This window comes from Lutra lutra, chromosome 4, assembly GCF_902655055.1.
Source record: "Lutra lutra chromosome 4, mLutLut1.2, whole genome shotgun sequence".
Taxonomy (NCBI): domain Eukaryota; kingdom Metazoa; phylum Chordata; class Mammalia; order Carnivora; family Mustelidae; genus Lutra; species Lutra lutra.
Window position 1 is genome coordinate 183492181 of NC_062281.1, and position 21886 is coordinate 183514066.

Sequence of the window (21886 nt, forward strand, 5' to 3'; positions counted from 1 at the left end):
GTCATTCTGATTTTAAAGAAATTCATGCATTTTGGGAGCCCTTAAAACTACCATGCATGCTAGGCACCAGCCTTACTAGAAGCACGAGGTAGGCCCTTTAAACTGTCTGGGCCCATATTCTGGCTCACCGTGGACTCAGTTTACCTCTCTGTAAAGTGGGGATGATGGGAGCAGCAGCATCATGGGGCTCTTTGAAGCCTCCTTGAGATCTTGCCTAAGAAGTGTTTTTGGCACCATCCTGGCCATAAAAGGGGCTTCAGAGGGGGCAAGCTGCCTGGTGGCATTTGAGCTTCCCATCCTGCCAGGAAGGAGGCAAGCTGGGATGCCTTCCGTCCCCATAATACAGACAGGAAAACTAAGGAGACGAGCAAGGCAAAGGACCTGCCTAAGTGGTGGAAGCAGGACCACGAGGCTGCAGATCAGGCAGCTCCCAGGTGCTGCGCTGACGGAAATCGCTGGTCAAGTTACCCCCACTCCAGATCAGGAACAGGGAGGGCAGGGCACGAGGAATCCCAGGCCAGGACAGGGGGCATCTTGCTTCCCCTTCTGCCGCCGTGGACTCAGGGGTGTGGGCAGCAACCAGCCCACGAGGCCATGGTGCACCCGTGACTGGTGGGACTTTGCAATCTCCTAGCACAACAGAGCTGGACCCTCCTTCCCATCCCCCGGTCCCTCCCGACCTCTAGCCAAGCTCTGAAGCCTGGCCTCTGTGTTCTGACCTAACCATGGGGACGGCAGCTCATGCTGGGAGACAAGCTGGGCCAGGGGGTACTGTCTCCCCAACCCATTCCCTAAGATAACATCAAAAGGATGGAAGTTTCCAGTCCATGCTGGAATGTGGGTTTTCCAGCTGACTCAGACAGAGTCTATTTCTATGGCTACACACTACACCACTGCCTGGGGATCTAGGGAGACAGAAGTCACACCTGGGAGCATTTTCACTGCTTGTCAAACGAGCAGGAGCCTGTCCAGGAAAGAACAATGAAGAAAAATCCCTAAGCTCAGCTGGCTGAGCTCCCAGCCTCTGGCCTATTCGATTTTGGACAAATGGCCCTCCAGGTCCCCAGGGTCCTGCCTCCTGGTCAAGCTACACTCAGCGCTCTCCTACTGGGTAACACAGAGCAGGGGACACGGAGCAGGGGACAGGGAGCAGAGGGCTTGCTGCAGTAGCTAACGGCATGGAAACAGGACAGACTTGGCCATGTGGACATCATTTTCTCAGCTTCTCGGGGCCTCACTTGCTGCATCAGTAAAATGGGGGTGAGAAAAAGATGCCACGAATGAGAAGCCTTTGGTACAGCCCCTAGCTCACAGCCCAGCCGGTGAGAGCTAGCACCATGGTTTTTGGAAAGGGGTAGGTGAAGGGAGAGGCAGGGAAAAGAGAGAGCCACAGACTGCTCCCCAAAACCCCTTGGGAACCAAGTCCATAGGCCCCCGGCTGGCCCCTCCCCTGGGGAATTGACCAAAGACCTGGAAGTATAGTTGCATCACTGCACATTCGGGGGTTAATGATGGGGAGTGGACAGGACCCAGTATTTAACTAATTGGGGAGGTGCCCTGAGATCAGAAGCACCCCGCTCACTTCCTTCTCCCGCAGCCCAGCTCCTCTGCCCCCTGCTCACCTCCCCTCCCCTCGGGATGAAGCCTCCCCCTCTTCTGACCTTCCTCTGCCTCCTGGGTAAGTGACCTATGTGACCTTCTCTCTTCCTCCTCCCCAGCTGGGAACCGAGAACGAGAACTCCCCGGAGGTCCTGGAACCAGGCTCTAGGGAAGTTGTGGGGGGTCAACTCTAGGCCAGTTGTGCCTTGAAGCAGCACAGGCCAGGGAAGAAGGGACGGGTAGGGGGAGGGAATGCAGCCTGGGCGGCCTAGGAGGGCACAGGAAAGGGGCTGGTGGGGACCCACGGTAACACAGACAAGGTTCCTGCCCCCTGCGCTCCACGTCTTCCCCATGAGCTTCCATTTTGGGCTCCAGCCTGCCTGGATGGACAAACCCCCGCTGCTGTATCAGCAGGATCTGGAGGCATTCAGGAAAGCCCAGGTGGTCATGAAGCCAATCCAGTGGCATCTGATGGGACTTGGTGGGGACAAAATGCTCTGAAACCTAGGGAAATGATTAGGACCCACTGGGAGACATTTGGGGGCACAGTGGGGGACAAGCAGGAGGATGAGTGGGTGGTAGTCTGGAGATGAGGGAGGAGGGAGTGAGGAGCCCTGGGTGCGTTGTCACAGTGGGGTGAGCACTAGGGATCGAGGTGGGATGGACGGTGTGGGAATATCATTACCGGATGGCGTCATTGTTGGGAGCAAGGTGTGTGGTGAGGTGGGCTGGACGATCTGGAGGTGTCTGACTCAGATTTAAGGGGATGTGAGGGAAGCTGGCTGCAGAGGGCCGGGCCCTGATGGGTCTGCCTGCCTCTGCCCTCCATCCCCACAGTGGCCCTGGCCAGCGGGAACCTGGTCCAGTTTGGGGTGATGATCGAGAGGATGACCGGGAAGCCAGCGCTGCAGTACAATGACTACGGCTGCTACTGCGGCGTTGGGGGTTCCCACTGGCCCGTGGACCAGACGGACTGGTGAGCAGATGGCCCTACCGGGGGAACTCCCGGGGGTGGGGAGGAGCTGGGACACCCTGCAAGTGGAGGCTGACCTTTCCTTGGAGCCCTGGGCCCCCCGGCAGCCCCTGGTCCACCCCAGCTTGGCTCCTGGGCCCCTCTAGACTGACCGTGACCCTTCTAGGTGCTGCCATGCCCATGACTGCTGCTACGGGCGCCTGGAGAAGATGGGCTGTGAACCCAAGCTGGAAAGGTATCTCTTCTCTGCCAGCAGGAACAACATCTTCTGCGGTAAGCGAACAGCTCCGGAATGCCCCAGACCCCAGGTTGGATGGGGGAGGGCAGCTTCAGACAGGAGCCCCCTCCTGATGGCGGCCCCTGCTTCCTCGTCAGGGCCGGACCCTGGGCTAGAGGGATGGGTGGGGTGGGTCTTCCATCATCAGGGCATTGTAGAGAAAGACTGGGCTACCCCCCTCCTGACTGGTATCCAGTCTAAAGATCCCAGGACCTGTGGGCTCCTGCCCTGGCTCCAGGCCTTCTCCCCACCAGAAAACCCCCAGCTCCAGCCTGGGAAGGAGGCACAAAGGAGGCTGAGCTGAGCCATGCCCAGAGGAGCTATACCCAAACACCCTCTCCAGGGCCTGGGCAGCAAGGTTCAGAGCAATGTCCCCAGGACAGAGCCTCGAGGGCACAGTCCCAGACCGAGCTAGAGCTACGATTTGGGACAGCAGACCCCATTGTCGAAGGCTGACTCCCCCTGGTGGGGCTCTCAGACTGGACCTATTTGCTCAGCTTTGCCAGATCCAATGCCCACTTGAGGATTAGTTTTCCTCTGGTCCCCAGCCCCATGGAAGCCTCCCAGACCAGGTGGCAGTGTGGAGGGAGCCCAGATCCAAGCATCAAGCCTCCCCGCTGCAAAGCCAGAGCCGCCTAGAGGGAGGGCGGGGCTGAGTGAGGGGGTGGCCGAAGAACCCAGGATTGTCAAAGAAGACAGCTCAGATCTCTAAGGTCTGTCCTGGGGGCAGGGTGGGCAGAGCCAGGACCAGAACCACTGGAGGCAGATTTAGCTCAGTCTCTTGCTCCCACAGCCATCTATCTACACAACAAGGCAGCTTTGACAGGTAGTGAGCTCTCCGTCACAGCAGGGTTATGCAAGGTAGGAACGAGTCACCTGTCTGGAATGGCACTGAGGGCATGATTGAGGAGAAGTGTCAGGAGGACAGGGTCAGAGGATCAGGGCTTCACTTTCTCCCCCACTGGGTGACTTTGGGCAAGAGATGTGACCTCTCAAAAGCCTCTGTTTCCTCATCTATAAAATGGAGCCAGTCACACTCCCTTTCCCAGCTTAATCTAGCTCCTAGCAAGAACCACCTAAAAGAACCCATGCAGCCGATAAACCCCTGAATTTTGCTGGAATAGCAGATGTGGGCAGAACCCTGGTGGGAAGTGGAGGCTGACCTTTGAGGGGAAAAAGAGGAGCCCTGGACATTTCTGTGAGATGTATTCATGGGAACAGGGAGGAGCCAGAGCTGCCGAGGGCCAACAGAGGCCGTGGAGAGAAGGGGAGGCCCTGGGACCCCGCTGTTTAGAGAACCGAAGCCGGCTCTACCCCAGGCCAGGTGTGAGCACACACATAGAGAGGGGGCCTGAAGACAAATGCCAGAAAATCAGGCTCTGTCCCCTCGAATGGAGACAGCCCCAGGGCCCGAGCAAGCCCCGAGCTTCGGTGCCGATAGGCTCCAGTCTGGGCCCAGGCTGCTCCGGGACGCAAAGGCCACCTGGGACTGAGTTGTTGTCATTTCTTGCTCCCCTGTCAGCTCGCTGGCTGCCCTCCAGCACCAGCCATGGCTCCCACAGGGAAGGGGTTGTCTAGAAATCTGTCCTGGGGGTGGAACAGGTGGAACAGGTGGAGACCCAGACAGTTGACCAGAGGGCCGGGGTGGGGTGGGTGGTGCATGGGCATGGGAGAGGAAGGCAGAACAGCTAGGATAGATGTCCCCCAACTTCCCAGTGTCCTGGGAGACCCCCAGACACCCCCCGGGGCCCTGCCCCCCCCCCACACCCAAAACACCCCCGCGGCTGTGGGCTCCCAGCAGAATGGGACAGAGAACGCAGACCTCAGAGAGCAGGAGGCTCAAGCCCTAGGGTCCCTGACTCACCTTGTCCCATCAGCCGGCCGAACCGTCTGCCAGCGTCAGACCTGCGAGTGTGACCGGACTGCCGCCCTCTGCTTCCGCCAGAACCTGGGCACCTACAACCGCAACTTCGTGCGCTATCCCAACACACTGTGCAGCGGCCCCACACCGCCCTGCTAGGGTCAGGCCCACCTCTGCACTGGGCCTCGTCTCCAGCGGCCCCGGCCTGGGCAGCACTGACACCAAAGGCCCTCCCTCCAGAAAGTCCTTTCTCACACCCACCCCCCCCACCCCCGCCCCCGAGAGCTCCCAGACTGTGGCCTGGACCATTTCTGGTCCTCCTAGGAAGAGTCAAGGGACCCTCTAGCACCCAAAAGATTCTATAACTCAGCCCTGAGATCCCCGTTCCCTCTCCTAAGTAAGTGAATAATGTCCTATGATTCTAATATTCTCTGATCCCCAGATTCTATCATTATAGGATTTCATTAGTCTACAGTTTCTTTCATTCACTTTTTTTTTTCTTCCGAGTCTCTACCCCGTGCCAGCAATGTGCTAAGCACTGGGAATGCGGCAGGAACCAATGGGACACGGTGACCTCCCCGGGTAATTCTAACATTCTGTCCTTTCCATTTCCCCTTATAGTAAGTTTTTGTGATTCTCTTTTTCTAACATTCTACAACCTTATGCAAGACAGTAATGGCGATATCCAGAAGGAATAGATCTGGCCATATGGTGTCATGTGAGAAGCATGAAAAATACCAACCTAAAAATATTGTCCCCACCATGTCAGCAGGCCTCAAATCCCTCCGATTAGCAGAATGGCTAAGTGTGAAAAAAAAAAGCTCCAGAATCATCCAAACCCCTCCTTTGACCGAAAGGCGGCCAGGGGACAGAGAGGGAATGTTCTACCTGCAGGGGTGTCTTCACTCCCAGCCAGCATGCCTCTGTTTCTTCACACGTTGGTATCATCCAGTGACACCCTGCATGGCCACGTATGGCCATGTCAACGTAACCCTCTGGTTGTCATCTTGGAGAGCCCAGAGTGCCCAGAGAAGATCCACTGAGAGCATGCCCAGGCCGGGTCAGGCTTCTGATATGGGGGAGGCGGGGGGAGGAAAGATGTCAGCCTCCAGCATCTAACTCTGGAGCCACGAAGATTTTAAGGCACTGAAGGTTCCCCCCAGGTGGGATGCGGCCAACCCTGGAAGCAAGGTACGTCAGCAAAGTCTACTCCTCACTATGGACAGAATTATCTCTACTCTCTACAGTATGGTGATAAAGCCTGCCAGGACTGGGATGAGCCCATTCAATGAACAAGCATGGGACAAGGTATTACACAGAAGGGACCGAGCTCACAGCAGACACGCAATAAATGTTCATGCCGTTTGTCATTTTCATGGCGCGTGTGCTACTTTCTGGACTTTGAGGGCAAGAAAGAGCGAGAAAACGTCAGAGGGATGATCGTCATAAACTTTGAAAGGTGAAGATATTCTGTGTTAGCAAAAACAAAGTGGGGGGAGGTGGTGAGCGCGCTTTGCTGGTCCCCTGCAAGGAGCCACAGGACGATCAGGTCTTAAGAGCAACACTGGGACTGGGGAGGCGAGCGAGCAAGCGCGTGTGTTGGGAAGAGTGGTCCTGAGGCGCCCTCTGGTGTCCACTTGGTTTACGCTACAAGGAGGAAACCTAAATTCAGCTCCTACGGGATTTCCCTTCATCAGGGGACAAAGTAGCTTCTGGGCGGGTGAAATGGGTCCCTCGGCATCATCAATAATATGCTGAGAAAAACCACAAAGCCCTTACAGACATCTTAGAATGCTAGATGTCACTGCATAAGCGAGGCACACGGGCAGAGGGAGCTGGCGTGGGGAGATGGAGAGAGGTTACGCTCTGGGCGCGATGGGTGTGAGGCAGCAACGGGAAGGCCCCCGGCTCATCCGACAGGTGTGCAGCCATCCGGCAGAGTGAAAACTGGAACTTGTGAACTAGACCCGTGCAGTCCATTTTCCCAGTGATCCGTAACCGTTCGCGGAATGAATCAATGGGTCTGGACTCCGTGTACGTGTCTGTGGTACGCACATTCATCGCCAGGTGCACACTTGCAGCAATAACAAAAAATCCCTGAACTTGAGGTCACACAGTTTCCGGGTCAAGACCTCTCTGCTCAGCCAGTTAGCCATGATGCCTCTGTTCCAGACCTGCGGCTCTGTGCAGCCCGTGGACACCAGCAACAGCATCCTCCGGGAGCTTGTCAGAAATGCAGGATCTCAGACCCGACCCCAGGCCCACGGAGGCAAAATCTGTAGGTTAACAAGACACCCCCTTACCCGGAGTGACTTGTGTGGCCATTAAAACCCAAAACACCCGGACACGGGGCCCACTGGAACAAGGCGGGCTGGTTGTGGCAAGGTTTGAATGAGTTAGCGTTTGTGAAAGTTCAGAACAATGCCTAGCACATAATAAGCGTTCGTGTTCTGTGAATGAATGACAGCCATAATGATAGCTGACACTTTAACAAGTCTTGGCACTTCTAAATGTTGTTTATTAAAGCACTGTTCTAAGTGCTTTGTGTTTAGTAATTCACTGAATGAACGAAGGAACGCATGAGGCCTGGGGGCTACCTCAAGGCTGGGGGCAGGACCCTGTTACCTGAATGTTCTTCATAAATGGCCTCTCCAATTTTGATGACACGATTTGGATTGATTTGCTTTGTTCCACTTAACCCCTAACACAAGCTATTCACGAAATGCTTGATCAAGTAACTTGCTGAGTAAGTGATGAGAAATCAAAGCAGATTGGAGTTTCCGATTAGGATTTCACCAGACCTCCATCTGCTTCTTTGGGATTCTTCGTGGTGTCACTGCTGGAGATTTGAACCTCCGGTAAGTGTGTACATGTGTGCACCGGCGACACGGCTGGTCCTTCGCTGAATGCCAGAGATAGAGACATATCAGATGTGGCCAACCTGCAGATAGACACCTTATTCTATACTAGTGTTTTCCTAGAGCAAGACTAGACCAGCAGGACCTCCTTCTTCCAGCCGGTCACCATCCGAGGCTGGCTTCCTCTTCCCCCAGTTTGATTCCCATCATGTCGCTCCCTCCTCTGCCCCGGAACCATCAGTAGCTCCCACTGTCCACCAACCCGTGGTGTTCAGATGTGGCATCATCTAATTTTCCAGCCCAGTGATCCAGCCGTATATCCAGTTCTTTATAGCGCACCATCATCATGAACAGTCCCAGAACCTGACCCCACCCACCGCCTTTCAGCCTTCCCACCTCCGTACAGAGCTGTCTTCAGCCTGGAAGCTTCCCTGTTCACATGTGAAAATCTGCACACTTGAGGCATATCTCAGACACCACCTTCTCTGTGATGCTTTTCCAGCTGGGGATTCACTCTCCTCTGAAATGCCAGGCAACGTGTTGGCACCTTTCCTGGTCCACTTACGCCTCATCATCGGGGTCCTTGTCTGGGGAGGTAGACTGGTGGAGGTAGACTGCTCTAGATTCAAATCCTGCTGCCCGTCTGTGATTGTGGGCCTGTTACGTCTTCCTCGTGTGTAAAATGGGGATGGAATCACCAGGCTCATAGAGGGATTGAAAGGTTTAAGTGAGACAATGTGTTCAGAGTGCGTGGAGCATTCCAGAAGCTCCATCCCGGCCGAGCCGCTCTAGGCATTTTTGCCTCCCCTACCGCACCCTTCACAGTACACGCTAGGTAAGTATCTGTTCGGTTGAATTCACGGACACATGATAATCGGAATTATTTTAGGGAAGTGGCAGCAGGCACAGGATAAATTCTATGCTCATTTATTCGAAGAGCCCTGGAGCTCACTACTCTGAGTGCTCATTGATCTTAAGCAGAGACATCTGAAAATCATTCACTGTCAGTGCCCCGAGCAGAGGTCCAAAAGAGGAAACACCTGGCCAGAGAGCGTGCGCAGCTCCATTCCCAGAGGGCGGCGACCTGTGCAGAGCTCCAAAGTCAAAATGCACCCAGGGGTCAACTCCCAACACCACTGAACAGTTAGGATGGGCGAAGTCCACCTCATCTCGGGGAGTCGCGCGGCAAGCACGGCCTTGGTCTTTCGGTAGCAAAAGCCACAGGACACATGCTTGAAGACGTGCCCAGTCTGGGTGCCTGGGTGGCTCAGTCACCCAGTGTCTGCCTTTGGCTCAGGTCGTGATCCTGGAGTGCCAGGATCGAGTCTCACATTGGGCTCCCCGCTCAGCAGGGGCTCTGCTTCTCCCTCTGCCTCTGCTCCTTCTCCTGCTCATTCTCTCTCTAATAAATAAATAAAATCTTAACAACAACAAAAAGTGCCCCGTCTTTCCCCAAACAAACTGTATATCCTTAATAAACTCTGTCCTCAGAACATGCGATAACCCCCTGTAGGGTCTCCCTCTCTCCCCTTTCGGCCCAGGCCAAATGTCGCTCCCTCCACCAAGCCTCGATTTCCCTCTGAGTTCACGGTCCTCCTAGTATAGGATCTCCTTTCACATCGTGTGTATGTCCCCTTTCACTCCTGGAAACTTGGAGGACAGGGTCCATGCCTGATTCTATGCCCAGAAATAAGAACCGCTGGACCATACAGGTCCAGTAAACGCAGGATGGACTCTTGGATGCTTGGATGGGTGAAAAAATTGAATAAAAGTGGGAGGACCTTGAGGTACCGAAGTCACTCTGCCATCGGGAGGTTCAGACAAGTTTCTCCAGGGAGGGAAGTTTTCCTTCTGCCAAGCCGGTACCTATGAAGCGGCGAGATTGGTCCCGGCCCCTTACGAACAAACAAGTTCTCAATCTCTGAGTCACTGTGATCCAAGTGCCCACGTTGTCCAGCAGCCTAGCCAAAACCCACACTGGAGCAGAGCATCCTATGACCAATTTTTATTGTATCTCAAGGCACATCTCCGCCTTCCATGCATTGGGGCACGTGTAAAGGTTCGCGGGGCGACTGGTAAATAACAAACTTTAAACCTGGGTTTCCAAACCAGTTTTCTCCTAGGCAACCATGAAGTTACTGAAAAGGGACACATATCAGCCACTGTCCCCCTTGTGGTATTTCAGTCTTTGGCATCCTACGGTCATTCACCCTGAGTGAGCACTGCTGTATAGCCTGGAGGAAAATGTAAACAGCAAACTTCCTATACTCTGATCATTCCCTACTTGGCCCGAGAACATTTTAACCTCACAGGCTCAGCCCGCCTCGTAGACAGGACCTCACGGGTCACCTGGGCCCTGGCAGGAAGCCCCTGGACCCCCGCCTGAGCTAGCAGGTGGCGCCTTGGTCTCCAGTGAATCACTGCCGGCTGGAATGGAGGCCAGGGACGGTATCCAGCCGATCCAGCACCTGAATCGGGACTTCGCTTTGATTCTAGTAGGAGCTTTCAGAAAGATCCTCAGTTGGGTTGACAGGATCCGGACCCCAGGCCTCATGGACTCAGGAATGTGCACCCAGAGGTCTCTCAGTCATGGACGGAGGCGAAAATCACTCAAGGATCGTGACCATGGGGAAATGTCTGTGCCAGTAGCCGCATTTCCTTTCATGCAGGGTGCTACTGGATACTTTCTGGCATCAAGGTACTGTGGAGCCAATTTGAGTACAAAATTAGAAAGAAAGAGTGGGAGTCTCGAGGCCAAAATTCCCAGGATGTGGCAAGGCCCAATGAGATTGCACTGGCCTTGACCACGTGATTGGCCAGAGCCTTCATGTGGGTTGGCCCCTGTGACCCCTGGAGACTTCCCTACCTACTGGTTTTCTGCAGCTGCCTTTCTCCCTGCCCTGTCCCCTGCTGAGGACCTCTCCAGGTGTCTGTGCTCCAGTCACAGCTGCCCACGTGTCTGGTGGGCTTGGCCTCCTCCTAGCATGGGTCAAACCAACCCTTAGAGCTCTAGAGTGGCAGCCAACAGAAGCTGCTCCGTATTTAGACAACTCCAAATTCTCAGAGATATTCCTAGGTATCCACCCACCGTCAGTGCCCCATCCTTCAGGGCAGCTCTGCCATCGAGCGCGGTGGTGGCACCCACCTGTACCGAAGCTCATCAGCTCCTCCAAGCCTGGTGAGAACCCAAATGACCGTGCCCTCCCTCTTCCATGCCAAGGCCTCTAAAAAGGCCACTTGCTGGCATGCTCTCCCAGTCTCACGCACTCAAACGGTGGTCCCGCTGGCGAAAACAACACGAAGCTTTGTCTTTAAACTAGAATTTATTGGTATACAAAACTCCATTTCATAGATAAAGTGGCACATCTTTGCAGCTTCTATTGCACCAAGTATGGAAGATTAAAACACACAAAAAAGAAACATTTGGTTTTGAAAACACTGCAAATAGCCAAGTACAGTACTTTGGTAAATAAAAATAAAATGGTTCAGATGAACACAATCTGTGAAAAGAAACCACCGAGAGGAAATGAACTATGGACATCAGACAATGGTCACATTTCTCCCCGTCAAGCTCCAGAGATAAGGCAAGACTTGCTAAGTCGAAGGATTGTGACCCCATGGAGGTCTTAAGTATCTCCAGACTGAAGCTAGGACAAGTATAGTGCAATTAGAAAAAAGAGATGGTTCCCGAGCCTGCGAAGGCCCATGTTCCCCACAGACACACCTGTGCTCTTTCCTGGGGGTTCACGCCCTCTGGCACCTCTGCGCCAGCAAGAGGAACATGCAGGGCTTGAGTCTAACTCCCGGCTCCTTCCATCTTCTCACTGAGCTCGGTGGTCCTGGAGCTTGCTGGAAGGGTGGCTGGGGAGGCCGAGGGCCCTCCTGCCATGGAAAATGAACAATGAGGGTGGGAACATGGCAGACAGCCCCACAATAGTGTTCTTCAAGTTTTGGTCAAGGGACGTGCCAGGGGCTCAAACCACAGGCTGAGGTTTCTGACTGAGCCCCAGTGACTGTCCCAGACGGCTGGCCACGGGGGCCTGCTGGCTGCTGACGTGCGCAGGGGTAGGGGCAGCCCTCACATGCTTTATCCAGGGATGGTCGCCCACCTGACGACAGGCACAGGGAGTAGCAGCTGTTCTGGAACACAGGGCTGCCCTGCTGGAAACCGAGCCACCGCGCAGAAGTTCGTGCTTTACAGAAAGGTTCTTCACGACCACAGCCCCTTCTCCGGTAACTCTGCAAGGACGCTAACCATTTTAACCAAGCTACAAAGCACCCCTAACTAGCAGAGAGAGACTAGTAAGCTTAGAAGACATGGCTAAGAGCCTGAGGTCACCAGGAGCTTCACCTGGGGCCTGAGCAGAGCGAGGCAGCCCGCAGGCCCATCAATTCCCCGGGGGCCGGGCCCTGTGACGGGCGGGGGGGGGGGGTCACCACCTCCGCCTCATTCCAGTTACTCATTCTCCCTCTAGTATATGGCAGCAGATTTCCCTAAACACATCATCTAGAAGACCTTCGCTTCAGTGTCAGCAGAAAAACACAATCTGCTTTAGAGTCAGGAAAACACAGGTCGTAAAAAAGTGCCATTATTCAATGACCTCCGAACAACTGTCGGAAGGCCCCAAAGTCTCAGCCACGCCTGCTCTGAACGCGGAGGTGGACAGTGAAGACTGAAAACGGGAGAACAGCAGCAGACTCTGAATCTAGACGTTTGCTACAGACAGACAGAGCCTTGAGGTAAAAAGGTAAAAAGATGAAGAGCCACGTGTCTGCCCAAAATGGGAGTCAGCGATGGCCCCAGATGTGACCCACGGAGACCAAGCGCTCCATTTTCTTCCTTTGACTCAGGGAGAGCGTTAGCGTGGACTAGAAATCCCAGTTTCCGGTAACCGACTGCACGTTCGAGCAGACCATTTCCCAGAGGTAAACTGACAGCACTCTACGTAGACCCAGTAAAACCCGGGCAGAGTCTGAAGTTTCTCAGAATGAGAGAAACTGCACATTGACGACAGGGACTCACCACGAGGACAGTTCAGCGCCGAAGTCCCTCGATGCCGACCTACTTAATGAGTGAGCGGCTCTCCCCGATGTCGCATGGCCCCCCTCACCCAGGACCATGTCATTTCACATTGTAAATGCCAGGGAGAGGAGGCAGGGCGCTACCGATGACCAACTCGAAGGTTCCCGTGATGCCCACTAGAGCCACCCCGCAAGGGAGACCCCACTTCACAAGCCCTCGGGATCAAAAACAGGTTTGGAAGTGTTTTCAGAGCTTATAAAGAAAATACAGACAACCACCTCCACTGATATCGAAGATCTTGCTTTCTGCCACCATCCCTCAAGCAGGCTATGCTCCAGAAAGCCTATGTGCGCGTTCTGGAAAATTACATGTGCATACGCGTTCTCTCGAACACCTCCTGATGGCAACTATGTTATTTAGAAGGTGTGGTTCTAGGTTGCTTTAATACATCTACCTCTCTAGTACAAAGCTGTTGCCACTAAAATTTTACGTATTTTGACCTTCAGAAAATCTTATTTTAAAATCCATAAAACCTTTATATACAGTTTCTAAGACGAATAAGCAGCTAGAGACCACTGCCCCATCCCCTTCTCCTGACCTCACTAAAGGCTACCGAGACAACCCCAGGTAACGTTAACTTCTAACAGCCAAGATGCAGCCCAGAGGCTAAGTAAGCAACACGCGCCTCCTAACGTGGGGTGCACGTGAGTCACTGGGCTGGGGATGAGAGTTCCAACAACAGTCAGCCCAGAGCCAAACACACTGGGCCTCCACGCTGGCTGCCAATAAAGTAATTTTCAAATGCCTACAAGGCAACTAAGTATATGGATCCCATCTACCTCATCCTTCAGTGACACTGAGGCAGTAAAGTCTAAACTCACACGCTTAGCGAGAGAGATCACTAAAGTCGAATACGTGTACCCCATTCCTAATAACTAACGTTTTAAACGCAGACCAATTTTAACTGCAAAACTATGAAATGGTAGTAAGAGAAAATTCCCGAAGCCAGATTAGTTTTTGAAACCACTGTTATCTTACCCCAGAAATGCTGAAGTCTATTATCAGAATTTGGTAATTTGTTAAGAAGTGTGCCCAATATTCTTTAATAACTTTTTAGCAGCTTCTAGTTAATCTTCTAAAACCCAACAGGGCCCAAGGCCACCTTCACTAACCAGGTAAATAGAGCAATTCTATTGCTCCTGACGGGGGTATCCCTTATGGTTATTTCAGATTCCTAATCCTGCTGAGTTTCCAAAACCACATCTTGACCTTCCTGAGAGGATCTGTCTCTTGCCCTCTAGGCCTACCGGACGGACAAGAAAGAGTGCTCGCTCAGGAAAGATCAACCACAGTCAGGAAAGTGTCCAGAGTCAAAAGCCAAGAGAACGATCGATCCGTAAGCACTGGATCTCACTCCCTTGGAAACAGAAGGCATCAGAGCCCCTGCACCCGCGGGGACTGAGCACAAGAGCCTCAGACTCAGGACTCCACGATGTGCAAAGAAATCATGCTCGGCACTTTCCAAATCTGCCGACTATTACAAAGCCCTGTTCCAGGAAGAAGCCCAAATGGCCTAAGAGCAGTTCCAAGAGACTACAGGTGCTCCAACTACAAAAAGTCACCAAAGTTAACAAACAAAAAATTGAAACACATCATTAAAACTGAAGAAAGCAAATCATATGCTGATAAAAGCAATTCAGTGAATCCAGGCCCAGCCCAGATAATGGTACATCCATTCAGTCAAAAGGTTTTTATTGTTTTCCCTTGTCCTTGGAACAGTTATAATTTTGAAATCTGAGGTGGAGAAGTAACTAATTTACCTTCATTCAGCAGAATTTATCTGTCCAAATACGGGGTCCCCAAAAGGCCAAGACTGTCTGCGACTGTCCAGTCCAAACATTCTAGGTTAAAAGTTCACACCCTCCTACAGTCTTAGGAATGACCCCTCTCCACCTCCCAAATCCATGTCAGAACTGTGGAGTCATTCCATGGCCTCTGCCCTGTTGGGCTAACCTGAGTCCCTGACAAGTGCTAGAGTGCGGAAGAACTTTTCCGACATCAAAATCCCAGATAGGGCTGGAACAGAAAGAAAGAAATGCAGCATTTTATGGGATTCCATTTTCACAACATTAAGAAAACTGAGCATTAGGTCAAACTACTTCTCTGAAGGTATCTAAGTCTAGAACAGTGAAGAAGAAAACAGTTAATTATTTAAAAGGTGAACCTGAAAAGCTTTAGTTATTCTTCCAGACCTCTGCCCGCACAAAATCAAGTAACTCCTTAGAGTCTCTGCAGACAAAGACTGGACTCTCTTCATTTCTCCCTTTATAACCCTGGGTTCTGCTCTCCATACGATCAGAAGCTCAGGATTACCTCATAAGCAGTAACATGCCACCTTCTCTTTGTCAAGAAACAAGTACCAAAACCTCAACAACACTACCACTTTTCCAGCAAAGTCCAGGCCTAATCAGCATCGGGCGCGTTTCTGAGAAGGCGTGCGCACAAGCAAACTCAGCACCTGCATCCCACCTGAAACAGCCTCAGAGTCAGGAAGGAGAGAAACGTAGCTGTTGAATTTCCACCCTGACTACAGGCCGCAACCCTCATATCCTATTACTTTGGGAAAAATACTTCCTGAATTAATTTCTGATTAACTTGGACTAGTAGAAAATTAAATCTAAACATGTTCCTGAGTTGAAGACCATTTACAAACTATCCCATATGTGAATATCTGCTTGAAAATGAAAGGAAAACAAAGGAAACTTGTCGTTCTGAATTTCTAGCAACTAATCTAAACTACTTCATGAACAATTACGGCAAAACTCACCCCAAGTGCTCAGGAAAAGTCCCAGAGTCACTGAACTCTGATTTTTCAAGGCAAATAAAACCACACCTAAAAGGTTTTTGCCCGAACTAACTATCCAACCCTAGGACTCGATGTTTTAATTGCAGAACATGAATGGCTTCACTGAACGTTCATCAGACAGAACACACCACTAACAAAAGTCTGAGCAAAACAGAGGCAGCCTGAAAGGAGACTAACTCAGTGTACGAGCTTGTGTGTGAGTCTGGGGGCTTGCACGTCACTTTGTGAGAGGTCGGCCTCCCTGGGGAGCCTGCTATGCGGCGCTCCTTTTCCATCCGCTCCTCGCAGCTCCCAGAAGGCCAGAGAGTCAGATGTTGAGAGCGGCAAAGGTCTTCACCAAGGTGACCTGCGTGTTCGCATCCGCTTCACTTCGGCTGCTGTCCCTGTGGCCGCTTCTGCTCTCCAGGGCCTTGTGACGGTGCCTCTCCTCTTGTCGCTTCTTCTTCTCCAGTCGCTGCTGCTCCCGCCTCTGTCTGCTGGTGACCTGAAAGAGAAGGCCGCATGAGCTGCCCGCACGGCGGACTCAGGTGGCACCTGCCGAGGGGACACATGGGGCACGGACAGATCCAAGGGTCATGGGCTGCTTCTCAGCGAGAACAGAGAAAACCCACCTAACAGACCAGAAGTGATGTCTTTCCCATCACAGCTCCAATTTACATTTAAATTTCTATCTCCTTGCTGAGCTAGCAAAAGAAATTCCATTCTTCTCCAAATCCAATACACAATGACCTAAGAAACATGAACCCCAGTCCTGCACGACATAATGCTCAAACATGCCAGAGGCCCCCTGTCTCTACATAATTTAACGCCCCAGTAACCATAATAAAACCCGCAGCAGCTTTTACTGCATTTTTACCACTGCCTGTGGCTTTTGACATTATGCTGCATTTGGGGCTCAGAACTGCTTGGTGAAAAATCTTTAAAAGGAATTCCCAATTCCGTAAAAGCAATCGTACCATATACTACTTGCAGGAGTCAGGGGCGGGGAGAGAGACAGACAACCCTTCCAGGAAACATCTGACAATTTATCAAAACGCCTTAAAAAGATTCAAATGTCTATGCCCTTTAACCTATCCATTCCTCTTCTGGGACTCTAGCCACACAAAAAACTAATGTAAAATACAAAGATTTACACACAAAGTTTTTCAGTGAAGATGACGGCATTTATTGTATAATACGGGTTAACCGGGCAGCACCTGGACGCACAGGAACACTGGGCGGGGAGGGAGACTGTATGTGTGTACATAGAGCAGCACGGCCGGGCCCACCTCTATTCGTCACTGCACGCAGCAAACTGGACAAGCAAGGTTCTCATTCTGCTTCTCGATGCCCCCTTATGCACTTCCCATTTTTTCTGCAATAACTACTTTCAAACCACCAGAAAACAATGACGCACTAAGATGAGCTCCCAGTTCCCACCACTGCCACTGAATCACCACCGCCCACCACTGGCCCTTGCTAGCCCATCTTTCATACCTTTGGGAGCTGGTTTTTATTTGCTTTGTTTTCTTCACTAGGGCTGGCCCGCTCTTTATTGTTGTCAGTTCTGTCTTCATTTAAGCCCTGATTTCCAAAGAGCCTGGTGCCACTGCTGCCTTCCTCCCATAAAGGGCCACACGGCTTCAGACTTTGGCCGCTGGACTCAAGGTTCTCCTCTGCATCTTCCAAAGAAAGGTATTTTATTAAAATTGAGAACCTAAGACAGTTACACAACCTAACAATGCATAACTCCAAAGAGAGCAAGTTTCCTTGAAGCAAAATTCTAACATCAAGTCAATACAGTGGGGAACACAGTGGGGAATGACTGGTACTATTGGAAGATAAATTTTAAAAGAACCTGCTGACCAGCCTAATCATCAGCTTCCCACCTGCAGAGTGTCTTATTAAACCACTTTTTAACACGTTATTTTTAGGAGGAAGTCTTTCATTTGCACCCAAAACCCAGAAAGGAAACAGACTCCAAACCCGTACTGCCTAATACAGCAGCCACCAGCCATAGGTAGCCATTTAAATTAAAAATGATTAAAGTTCAATGAAATTGAAACTTCAGTTCCTTACTCTCACTCAGCCATACATGTCAACTACACACTATACTGGATGGTGCTGTTTTAACGTCACAAAGACCAAGTTACTCGCAGCTTTCTGAGAAAGCACAGCAAATATATAAAGAAGAAAATACCCAAACACATAGAAAACTGTCATGCTGGGAGCAGAACCTGGCACCTATCTGGCAATATGTACCAAAATCATTCTGAATAACTTGTGAGGACACTAAGACTGTGTCTTTTTGTTGTTGTTTTCCATCTTCTGAGTCACAGAATTAAACCCAGTTCAAGTAAAACAAAATTCTAATTTATCACCAGCTGATGGATACTAGTTATCTATATATTTCCATTAGAAAACTCAGTTATTTCTCTCTCTAGTCTATTTCAGTTATCATTTTTTTATTATAAGGGATTCCTCTTTCAAAAAGAATAAAGTCCTCCCTGAACTCTCCATCCCTCCAAGACCAGCTTAAGTGGCCTTTCCATGCACCCCCTGGTTCTCTGTACCCCCACTAGTACGAATTATTATGCTGGTTTCCCTGTCTCCCCTCTGCCCCTCTCTCCCCAACTCCAGATTATCTCCTCCCTGAGGCAGGGCCAGGGCCTTGTAAAACATGCCCACATGCAGAAAGTGATAAATGGCAGTATAATCACTACCTGTGCCTTGATAAAAATTAAACATTTGAAAAGTCACCAACACAACCATTTTGAAAGCATAGAAATATCAATCATGGACTCACTATTTCTTTTCCCCTGGTTCATCTGAAGCATGGCAATTATTGCAGATTCAATGTTATAATTTTCGGCTTCCAGGTTCTGGACTATCAAATTAAAATCCTATCCAAGAAACAAAGGAACACGTCAAGACTGGGTAGACTCTTCTACCTACCTCCACGTCAACAACCTGATACGTGAGAAGAGCTAACGGTGAGAATCAGGGCGTGGCTTCAAGACCTTTTCCATTTAGGAGATGCCTTAATTTTCAATAAGGCTGGTCACTTGAAATAACTATTTAATATAAATAAGTTCCTTTATATAAAACTGCACTTTTACTAGTGTAAACGCCAGTCAGAAAAAGAAAAAAAACCCACACACCTCCTTAGGGTTTTGAGCAATACTGGGTAAAATCTAGCAAACAAGAGACAAGTGAATAAGCAGCTCTCCTTAGGTCATCTCACTTGATCTGATGAGCCACAAACATCATGAGCCACAAACATCATGAATCTTGCTCAGCCCATCAGGTGTGGGCATCCCACACTGGGGCTACGAAACTGGCAGGAAAACTCGGCCCAGCAATGCTTGTTCATGCACCATTATTACTACAGGACAGAAATACTCACTGAACATCCAGTCGCATTGCAGACCTTCTGGACAGCATCTTCTACTTCACCTCTCAGGTCATCCTCAAAGTCAACACCCTTCGTCTTGACCTTTTCCCTTTTATTTGACTCATCTTGATGAAGCATCTGAAACTAAAGGAAATATAAAGAGTAATAATCATGGAACATGCAAATTAGGTTCAGAATCTTCCACATAGGAAGACACTTTAATCTCAAAATCATTCTAGTATTTATTGACGGGGAGAAGATTCCAGGAGCAATCTTCAGGGAATAGCAATGACTAGGCTAATTTTCATCCAGACACGGATACTCCAGACCATAAAAGAAGTGTTAAAAAGAAAGGCCCAATATAGGATAAACTGCTCAGGAAGAATGGCATTAGAGCTCCTACATCGTTTCTAGACACCAACAATCTGGCAATGACCTCTGACTTGAACAGCACACATTGTCTCAGCTGATCGCCAGAGCTAGGAGTTTAGTCACAGAAGCTCAACTGATAAGCTTCTGCAGCAGGACAAGTTGTCCTGAAGAAACATTCATACATCCCTCACCTGGGTCCCAAGGCCCTATCTGATCATCATCAAGTCTTGGTGTGCTGAAGTTCCTGTCCCAGCTGGATAGTCACAGGTGGGCGGGACTCCTCTAACCTCATCTGACCTCACCTAACCACAGGCATACCACCACGTGCAAGGGAACCTGGCAATCCAAATCCTAAAAACAGAAAGAGCAGTTCGTTTGGTATCTGCGAGGCCTTTCCAACCTAAGCTTACTGCACAATAGCTAAAAATCATCGCTCTGCGGTTGCTCAATCACCTTCTCTCTTCACTTCTGCTAACACAGGGAGATGGGAAACAGGCAAGGACAAATTCTTGTTTGCCTATAAAAGCATAAGCGGAATCCAGCAGTGTGCAGTCCATTCCTTCCAGCACGAAGCGATCTATTGTAAAATTACACCCAAACAACTTGGCCAGTCTTTAAAATATATCCAGAGGACATAATGTTAAATAATGGCAACTTTAGAAAGGGTTTATGTGAAAGTGCTCACCACAGCACTACTAATGGTGGTGAGTGACTGGAAACCTGAGGGTTTCAGTGTATGGGTAGTTAAATAACCATGGTAAATCCGTACACTGATACTTCAGTTCTGTTAAAGTAAGGAGCTGAATAGACATTTCACTCGCATGATTATTTAACAATGTTTTGGCAATAGCAAAAAGCAATTAGCCCTTCCCCCGCAAAAAAAAACAAAAAAAAAAAAACAAAAAAAAAACACCAAAAGTATAAAATTGAAAAGAAGAAAGATTACCACTATTTGCAGATGATATAATTCTATACCTAAAAAAAAAAAAACAAAAAAAAAAAACCAAGAGAATCAACCAAAAAACTAGCACAAACAGAAAGAATTCTGGCAAATCATATACTTACAAGAATCTAGTATCCAAAATATATAAAGAACTCTTACAATTCAACAACAAAAGCACAAATACCACAGTTAAAACATGGGCAAAGGACGTGAGCAGACATTTCTCCAAAGACACACAATAGCCAGTGAACACATGAAAAGATGCTCTACAGCATTAACCATTACAGAAATGCAGATCAAAACCAGAAGACAGCATTTCCTACCTGGTAGGATGGCCATAATTTAAAAGAGAAAGAAGGAAAAACAGCAGGTGTTGGTTAAGAGTGTGGAGAAAGTGGAACCCGGAACACACTGCTGACAGTACGTCAGACACGCAGCCAGTGTGGAAACAGTGCGGCAGTTCCTCAAGAAGTTAAACATATGACCTAGCAATTCTACTCCCGGATATGTATCTAAAAGACTGAAGACAGGGACTGAAATGCTATACGCAAATATTCATTGCAGCACTATTCACAAGAGCCTAAAGTGGAAATAACGCAGATGCCTATCGACAGATGAAGAGCTAAATGAATGGGCTCTATCCACACGGTGGGATATTATTCAGTCTTAGGAAGTATGGACACCTGCCACAAAATGAACGAATCCTGAAAACGTGCTGCTGTGACATACGTCAGTCACAAAAGCCCACATATTGTATGATACCATTTATATAAAACGTCCAGAACTGATAAGCCCATAGAGACATAAAGCAGATTGGTGGTGGCTGAGGGAGGAAAGGAATGGGGAGTGACCTGCTTCATGGGCACGCGGTCTCCTTCTGGGGTGAGGAAAATGTTTTGGAGCTGGATGGAGGAAGGAGATGCACAGCTTTATCGGTGTATCAGTGGCACTAAACTGTACATTGCAAAATGGTTAATTTGGGGGCACCTGGGTGGTCTTGTCAGTTAAGTGTCCAACACTTGATCTCAGCTCAGGTCTTGATCTCAAGATCCTGAGTTTGAGCCCTGCATTGTGCTGCATGCTGGGCATGGTGCATACTTTAAAAATCTCTAAAATGGTTAATTTTGGGGGCACCTGAGTGGCTCACTGGGTTAAGCCTCTGCCTTCAGCTCAGGTCATGGTCTCAGGGTCCTGGGATCAAGCCCTGCATCAGGTTCTCTGCTCAGCAGGGAGCCTGCTTACCCCTCTTTCTGCCTGCCTCTCCGCCTACTTGTGATTTCTGTCTGTCAAATAAATAAAGTCTTTTAAAAAAATTAAAAAATAAAATGGTTAATTTTATGTTACGTGAATTTTACCCGAATTTTTAAAAAAGACAGAATTCTGCATGATAGCTGGTGCGCACATAATTAACATTTTGTTAACTACTCTCGTATATACAAATGATAACTAGCTAGGAAACAGAAAAAGAAGAAGATCCTTTCCTTATAATAGAAACAAAAACACAAAATACTTAAGAATAAACTCTGCAAAAAATTAGCAAGATCCATATGTAGGAAATGCTCCTGAGGATCACCCAAAAAGTCAATTAAACAGAAAAACATCACTGGTTTGGGGGGTACCTAGATGGCTCAGTCAGTTGAAATATTAGACTCTTGGTTTCAGCTCAGGTTAGGATCTCCAGGTCACGGGACTGAGCTCCAGGTCGGACTCCACACTCAGCGCGGAATCTGCTTTAGATTCT

At 49.8% G+C, this 21886-nt stretch overlaps 2 protein-coding genes across 4 annotated transcripts in view; one reads left to right on the plus strand and one right to left on the minus strand.

The window, feature by feature from the left end:
* The first annotated feature begins 1169 nt into the window (after positions 1–1169).
* On the plus strand, positions 1170–6056 carry LOC125098516 (group IIE secretory phospholipase A2-like). The gene is made up of 5 exons (XM_047727381.1): positions 1170–1322; positions 1598–1678; positions 2437–2575; positions 2739–2845; positions 4727–6056. Exons 2-5 carry the CDS (start codon positions 1639–1641, stop codon positions 4867–4869), a joined length of 429 nt encoding a protein of 142 aa, XP_047583337.1. The 5' UTR covers positions 1170–1322; positions 1598–1638; the 3' UTR covers positions 4870–6056.
* A 4816-nt stretch (positions 6057–10872) lies between these two features.
* The window catches only part of OTUD3 (OTU deubiquitinase 3), a 28747-nt gene continuing 17733 nt past the window's right edge, over positions 10873–21886 (minus strand). For 2 of the 3 annotated variants that reach the window (XM_047726760.1, XM_047726758.1), the window contains 4 exons: positions 18843–18974; positions 18243–18339; positions 16934–17118; positions 10873–15941 (listed from right to left, as the gene is read on the minus strand). In XM_047726760.1, the coding sequence (XP_047582716.1) occupies positions 15765–15941; positions 16934–17118; positions 18243–18339; positions 18843–18974 (591 nt within the window). In that variant the 3' untranslated portion in view covers positions 10873–15764. The remainder of the gene's footprint in view (positions 15942–16933; positions 17119–18242; positions 18340–18842; positions 18975–21886) is intronic. The other variant, XM_047726759.1, reaches the window with a different exon arrangement.